The sequence below is a fragment of the Melanotaenia boesemani genome, chromosome 7 (assembly GCF_017639745.1).
Source record: "Melanotaenia boesemani isolate fMelBoe1 chromosome 7, fMelBoe1.pri, whole genome shotgun sequence".
In the NCBI taxonomy this organism is placed as follows: Eukaryota; Metazoa; Chordata; class Actinopteri; order Atheriniformes; family Melanotaeniidae; genus Melanotaenia; species Melanotaenia boesemani.
In genome coordinates, this window is record NC_055688.1 from 31,259,853 (window position 1) to 31,267,812 (window position 7,960).

The window sequence follows — 7,960 nt, forward strand, 5'->3', positions numbered from 1 at the left end:
GTCACACAAAGTTTGATGAAACTACAGCGAGAATGCATTCTCAACTTTCTATTTTTTAGGGTAGTTTGAACAAATGTTACAGCCCATCTCATAAGTCCTTCATACTTTGAGTTAAATTTGACGTAAAGCTAAATTGACAGCAATCTGCTGGGTGTAACTGGTAACTCTGGTGCAATGAGTGTGAGCAAAGCTACTTACACCCAAGAGAGAAATATGCTGTTTTTACATAAAGTGTGTTTAAATGGGCTTTTACATATGGGTACACTCACCAAAACAAGCTGATTAAACTCTTTTTCTTTACCAGTAGAAGCTTATTTATTCTCAGTAAACTGTCAGGGGGCTACAAAATATTCAGAAATGATCCAGAAACTATCGCCAGCTCCCATGAGACAAGCTTGCGAGCATAACACACAAGGGCATAGTATTAGGCCCAATATAAGTGGGCAGTGAGGCCCATGTTCATACGGATCTACACAAAACTAAGTTCCTCTGCATGTTTAAATATTTTAAATAAGCATAATAATGTCCCAACATTTTGTACATGTAATGCTATGATTTTGCTTTTGTAGGTTAAATGAAAACACCATCACCTCTATAACTAGAAAGTAAAGGTAGAATAGTAGTTTCAAACTTGTTAAACATTGTGATGATTATATTTTCAAAAGTCTTCATGTGCAAATTAAGTAGAACTTATTTTCCTGTTTATTCTTTTTTTTTTGTTTTCTTTTTAGCTGAAATAGCAAAATATATTTATTGCTTGGAAAGGTATGAGTTTGTGAGTTATTATAATGCAACGTCATGTCATGATCATGTGCTTTTTTTTAAGTTTTTATGATATCAACATAAATTCATTGCTTCTTTGTTTTTTCATTTTGTTTTCTTTTTGCAGTTTTTAGACTTTGCAGACCTTTTAGATATTACTGATAGCAACCTTGAGGTTTAGCACTTTATTTTATCTAAAAATATTTGTGGTGAGGTTACTTTCTTTTTATCTAAAATGTTGTTTAAATGTAACAGTCTAAAAACCTGAACTTACTCTTTACAATGTCCACATAAGATAATTTCACAAATGAGATAGCCTTTCATCTGATTATAATTTCCTGCCTTGTTTCACCTGCATATGTTCACATTTTAAAGTATCCAAACTACTGCAGGCTTCTTTAACTTTACTTAATTAGAGAGGTTTGGATTTGTAGAGAGGACCCCCAGAGCCAACTTGCCCCTTGCACTTTTGAGCTGAACTCAAAAGTTAGTAGCCCTGGTTGAGAGCAGGATGCTTAGCGGGGCTTCAGTGCGTCATCAAACCATAAACTTTGTCCCACCCATGATATCCTGAAAACAAAAATGACGACAAACTGTATAAAGTTCAAACACCACATAGTCTTTTTGTGTTTAAGCAGTGATTTCTTTACTTGTATAATGTGTTCAGAAGCTTTTAATGCATTTAGATAATTTCACAGCTAACTTGAGCAGATGGGCTGCTGATTGTGATCGTTGTTTGGTGACAGGGGCCTCATGCTGACTCTATGTGTGCATGGCTGAGTTCAGACTGAAGTACAAAACAAAAAAAAAAAAAAAAGAAAGAAAGAAAAAGAAAAATATTTGCATCCCATGGTGTTGATGTTCCTTCGCTCTGATGTTTTCTGGCTCTGAAAGAGTTTCAGTTCAAGTACAAAACTACTTTTGCTATGTTAACACATAGTCAAAGTTTGTACTCGTAGGAATTTTAACAGCTGCATGTTAGTATCCATTAGTACTTTGTAAATATAGACAGTAAATTTGTCTTAAATTCTAAAATTCATTTTCTATATTGGTGTGAGCGTAGCATGAGCGTTTCATAGTGACAAGCTGACTGCACTCTCACGACCATGTCTGCAGATTCAGAAATGGAAGGGAATTTTATATAGTTTGACCTCTTGATGTTTTTACTCACAGTATTACATAAACACAAGCTTTTTTATTATTATTTAATGTATTGACAAGGACTGAACCGCTTTTTACTTTTAGTGTGTGCTGCATTACTTGTTCTGTGTTAAACTAGTAAGACTTTATGGCTAAAGAAAAAAAGAGAGAAACGAAAAACAGACACAGTAGCACTCCAAGGTTTTGTCAGGATGAGTGTGGAGAAACTCAAACCACCCAATACGTCATAAATAGGTCTACTGATGTTAGCTTGACTTGTCAGTTGGATAACTTGTGAGTTTGACCTGATATTAAAAAGACTGAAGAGAGCTTCACTTGTTTTGGATACATTTAAGTGATCCAGACTAACAACCAAAAGCTGTAACTCCTTTCCCTTTAGGAACTGGACTGCATTTCTGGACTGAATATTTCATTGAACCTAACTTTACATAGTACATGCACTGTGGAACAGATTCACAGAAATTTTAAATATGTAAATTACCAGTCTTTGCTTTTGTTGGCAGCTTTTGCCTCATGCAGCCCTGCTAACGCAACTGCAGGGACAGTGTGTTCAAACTCCTGAGAGCTCTCAGCACCCTCAGCAGGCTGGCTGTCTGATTGGCTGAGCAGCGACCATGATGTCACCACAGCATGTTATAAGGGCTCTGACAAATAGCCTGGGAGACACATTGGAGGAAACACTGCTCAACTGACAGACTGAGGAGTAAGAAGCACAGAGATCAAGACAAACGGAAAGTGGAATGGGCATGTGATTCTTTTGCAGGAACTATCCGTGCACTGAGGTTTTTAACGGTGTATGGAAAACAGGAAACACAACAACTGCCTGTCAAGGTTTGCATTTTTATTTTTGTTTGGTTTGCTTAACCTGCTCTATAGCTTCTTAGTGCCGAACAGGATCTGAGTTAGTCTGGTAATTTCATTTCTTCTTTTTTGTCAGAACTAGCTTTTAGTGCATATATACAAAGACTTTGCTACATTTGTTTTATATTAATCTTACAACTTAATTTTACATTTGAATTGTAATACTCACTTTTGTGTGTATGTGTGTGTGTGTGTGTGTGCATGTTTGTGTGTGCTTGTTGTCCGCATATGGTTTCTGCAGATGGAAAGTACAACCCCCCTAACATACTCCAATATGAGCATGTCACTGGGAGCAGACGTAACAAACTCGTCCTCACTGCCCAAGACTGAGGAAGGTTACAGTGAAACCGTCATGATCCTGTTGGGCATAATCATGTCTTTGCTAGTTTTGTGCATTGTCTTCGGCAATATCCTGGTCATAACAGCGATTGCCCGTTTTCAACGCCTCCAAAATGTCACCAACTGTTTCATCACATCCCTGGCATGTGCAGACCTGGTCATGGGTCTCATTGTGGTTCCTTTCGGTGCCTGTTACATTATCTTTAACTCCTGGCACTTTGGTAGTTTCTGGTGCGAGTTCTGGACTGCGACCGATGTGCTCTGCGTGACGGCAAGCATTGAGACTTTGTGTGTAATAGCCATAGACAGATATTTAGCCATTACTTCACCCTTCCGCTACCAGTCAATGCTGACAAAGTGCAAAGCTCGAATTGTGGTTGTACTGGTGTGGGTAATTGCGGCACTGACATCTTACCTGCCCATCCATATGAAGTGGTCAACAGCAAAGACAGAGGACGCAGAAAAGTGTATAAACAACAGCTACTGCTGTGAGTTTGACACCAACATGGCTTATGCCATCACCTCCTCCATCATCTCCTTCTACATCCCTTTAATCATAATGGTTTTCGTCTACAGCCGTGTTTTCCAGGAGGCCAAGAGGCAGCTCAGAAAGATTGAGCAAAGCGTTGGACGCTTTCACAATAGTGACAACAGCGACTTTAAAACTCTGGAAGCTAACAATGGGCGTGGCCAAAAAAAGGTTAAGTTTTGCCTGCGGGAACACAAAGCCCTAAAAACACTGGGCATCATCATGGGGATCTTCACTCTCTGCTGGCTGCCCTTCTTTCTGCTAAACGTGGTGATGACTATACAGGACGTGGGGAACAAAGACATCTTTAGGATACTCAACTGGATAGGTTATTCCAACTCTGCCTTCAACCCGCTCATTTACTGCCGGAGTCCTGAATTCAGATACGCCTTCAAGGAAATCCTCAGGATTAAGAGGAACCGCCTCAGTAACCCGGGACAAGTGAATGGATACATCTACGGCAGGCACAGCTGGCAGAGCGAGCAGCAAGGGAGGAGTAAGGGAAACTCAGAGGACAGTGACACCAATGAAGGGTGTCTGGTGAAAGGAGCGGGGGTCTCCGGTGCTTTGGACAGAACGGTGGACCCAAATGGCAACTGCAACAAAACCCTGTCGACTGTAACAGCCACCTTATAAACTTGGAGTCTGACACTGCAGTCAACAAGGAAATCCAGATGTGTTTACACTGCTAACATAGACTGTTTTGCTCCTCAATTGACCGATGAAGGTAAGGCCAGTCAAAACAACTGGCAAATATTCTGTTGACTGCTTTAAAAAAACTGCAATCATCATGTTGAGCTAAGGAAAGTTTTATTTTTTTTATTTTTTTTTTTTTTGTACAGTAAATTAATACTGTAAGTAGATCATTGTCCTATTTTTTATGTTTCTTTTTTTTTACATTGATCATCTACCTCATCACAGTTTTAAAATATTTAAATCTTAACTCATTATTTTTTACATTCTGCCCACTGGAGTTAAACTAGGGCTGTGTCTTGGCTGTTTATTTGCTTTAAATTGTCTGACGATAATATATTTGGCTTCAGCTGGACCTTTTGGGCATAGTTTCAGTCCCAAAGCTCTTGGGAAAAAATCCCACAAATAAAATTAGAATAAACATACTTTTTATTTCATTATTAATTTAAGTTGTGGGTTAGATCTGGGTGCACCTAACTGGCATATAAAGCAAGTATCTTAGTTGCATCAGAAGTTGGTAAATAGTAAAGTAACACCCATTCTGGTGCTTTGTATGAAAAAATGCATTCCAAATCAGCCACGATTATAATCTGGCATACTTCAGTCTGTTTTTTCTCTTTTTATTAGGTATAGGAGTGTTAAGATCAACAACACTCAAGTTAAAACCTTGCTCCCTTTTCTCGCACTTCTTCCTGCTCTTGTGCTTAACAGCCTGTTTAATCTGAGTTTCAGTTGTCAGCTGAAAGCACCAGAGATGTAATCTAAATCTCCCTGTTGAGCTGACAAACCCCTGTGGCCATCCTCTGCTAATATTATGATAAAACTTAAAAGTTTCTTCTATCAGCGAGATTATGTTAGAAACGATAAAGATATATGATATATTTGAATGGAAAACTAAAGCCATTATGGATAATATGGTAAATTGAACTTAAATGCTTGGAGCTTGAAAGCACCGGTAATTTTTTTTTTTTCATAGTTTACTACAGAGTCATGTTCTATAAAGTGGCTCAAAAGTGTTGCATGCACATTAATATTTGGTATATTTTATAGCGATTACATAAGTGTTAGAAAGTATTTCATTTTCCCTTCTATGCAATAGTAGCAGTTTAACCCGTGCTTGCACAACCCCTGGGTGTTTATCAAATCTTTGTGTTTGCTGTGTATGGGCACTGTTTACTGCAACCAGAGTAGCCATTTCCTCATAGTACAAGGGTACAAATCATGCATAATAATAAACAGGGCGTTAACATAGCCAAGTGTTAATGCTCCAGGTCAAAAGTGTGGTGGTGGCGATTCGAAGACAAAAACAATGACAGAACCCTGTATAGTGCAACTTTGTCACCACTTCCTGACATTTCGCAGACTGTTCTCAGTGTATACAGATGTCTCAGTCTCTCTAAAATTAGTGTACCACTCAGGAGTCCACAGAACAGTGCCTCAGCTGTTCCACTTGTTTCAGTCAGTTTCAGTCAGTCTTTTTAAAATGCTTCTTGGTGTGCATTCTCCAGGAAACAGCCCGATCCAGCTGAGCCCAGTCTCGATAAACATGGATAAATATATTATCTCTGCTGTTTAGCTGGGAAATCAAATAACTCTTTCCAAAAATCAACCTTGAAATAGATTAGTAGATGACCACTGATAGAGTTTCCAATTTACAGGTTGTGATGCGATCCAAAGGATCAACCTGAAATGAGACTTTATTTCTTGCCACCCATTTTAAGATTTCATGCTCTTGGGAATGCTTTCTTTTCTTGATGTAAGGAGGCTATAATGGGCAGTGAGCGCTTAGTATGGAGGGATTTAATTAAGACAGTCAGGCTCTTTCTTCAGACTAAATTGCTTGCAAGATCATTAAGATAAAGAGAGGTAGTGGAAGTGTGACTCTAGACATAGCCCCCTTCCCCAGTCAGTTTGGGAGTCTCTTGTACGATCTGATTGAAGTGACAACACGCTAAATGGAGCTTCTGAAGGTGGGGAGGGGGGGGCGGCAAGGGATTCTCTGCCAGTCTAAATTGGTGCTAGTGACATGTGTTTTAGTGCATGTAGCATTGCCTCTGTAAGGAGCTGGATCAGCTGACACTGTCAAAACTGTGAACTTTGTTCCCTCCAGAGGAAATCTCTATGTACTGTATCGCAAGGTTTGGTCAGCACTGTTATCACAGACCTTAGGAATAGACGTAAACATGGTGTCATCATGCGTCAGCCTTTGCCATGTGAAAAACAAGCTTTCCAGCATGTTGATCTTTTTCTGTTTTTCTTTTTTGCGAATTTACAGCAAAGTAAATGTAGGGGTTGAATGTCACAAGAAATGTACTTTGCCGTTTTTTTCCTTTTTTTTTAACATTCTCACTGTACAGCATGCTGACAGCACAATACTAGAAAAGAACTCAGACCAAGTCTTTGATATGTTGTATTCACTTAGTTAACTGATGAACTGGCACTAATTAGTGGCTCTGCTGCTTCTTCTTTTTTAACTTTTATCTATTTTATGTAATTATTGAAGCATTGTGGAAGTGATTGTTTGCATGTCTGAAATGTATTAGTGGTGTTGTGTTTGTGGACTTCTGTGCTGTTTCCTTTCCAAGTGCTCTATTTTAGTCCAAGTGAATAGGTTGTGAACTATATATCTACACTGCACCCTCCTGGCAGTGGCCTCTCCTTGCAGTTCAGCTATCTTGCAGTTACAAATGGTTACTGTTTCTTCAATACCCCTGTACAATAAGGATTGTAATTCATGCTTTCACATCCTCAATGCTTGAGGACACAACACTGTTATGTGCAATGAGTCTTGAATGCTGAGCTGACAGTACAACATTCCAAGCACAGTACATGTTTTATATCATGCCTACAATGCACATTCAGTTTTCCCAGTGCCTGGTCGAAGGCACTTTACCCACTGCTGTACTTATGCTAACTCAGCTAAAAAAAAAAAAAAAAGTTATTTTAAAAGAAGACTATGGGTCACAGCACGGATGAGTTTTAGAGGTTATGTTGCAATTTGGCACACACATGTCACACATATTTCAGTGTAATAGCATACAGTGTATGTCATGGACTGATGCACGTTTACATGATCCAAGTGGGCTAAAGCCAATGCTGTCCTCCCTCACCCACGGCTGTTTCTAATTAACAAAAGTCACTTTTTTCATGAACCTGAAGTAGCACTAAATGGCACTTTCATGGCATATTTGTGAGGACTGAAGATTAGAACACACATTTGAGTTCATGAACTATGAACAATTTGCCCATTGACTTGTACAATAATATTTTTGGAAGTTGTTTTTCCTCTCTGCAACTCAAAGCAAAGAGTCACAAGAGGAAGAGAGCTGCAGCATCTCAGCACAGATGCTGATCAAGGCCAACTATTTACAGAGATTGATGTAATATTTAAATGTGAATTTTGTTGGAAGGCTGAATATTGCTTTAGCTGTCACATGAAAAACAAATATGTGTCATATGTGAACTTCTTTTATGTGGTCAGAGTGAAAACATCATCACTCAACTGAATGTTTACTAAATGTTCACTATTTTTGCACAAGTTCTTGTCACTGTTTGTTAAAGTCTCTTTATAATATGTGGTGCCCTGTGGTATTTATATAAAAAATGTGTGTGTGA

General features: G+C 38.7%; 1 protein-coding gene across 1 annotated transcript; it reads left to right on the plus strand.

The window, feature by feature from the left end:
- The first annotated feature begins 2,601 nt into the window (after nt 1–2,601).
- Nucleotides 2,602–7,334, plus strand: adrb2a (adrenoceptor beta 2, surface a). Its single transcript, XM_041990211.1, has 2 exons — nt 2,602–2,754; nt 3,026–7,334. Exon 2 carries the CDS (start codon nt 3,026–3,028, stop codon nt 4,286–4,288), a length of 1,263 nt encoding a protein of 420 aa, XP_041846145.1. The 5' UTR covers nt 2,602–2,754; the 3' UTR covers nt 4,289–7,334.
- Nucleotides 7,335–7,960: the final 626 nt, after the last annotated feature.

Coding starts and splice junctions, on each gene's coding strand:
- adrb2a (XM_041990211.1), top strand. CDS start 3,026: ATGGAAAGTACAACCCCCCTAACATACTCCAATATGAGCATGTCACTG.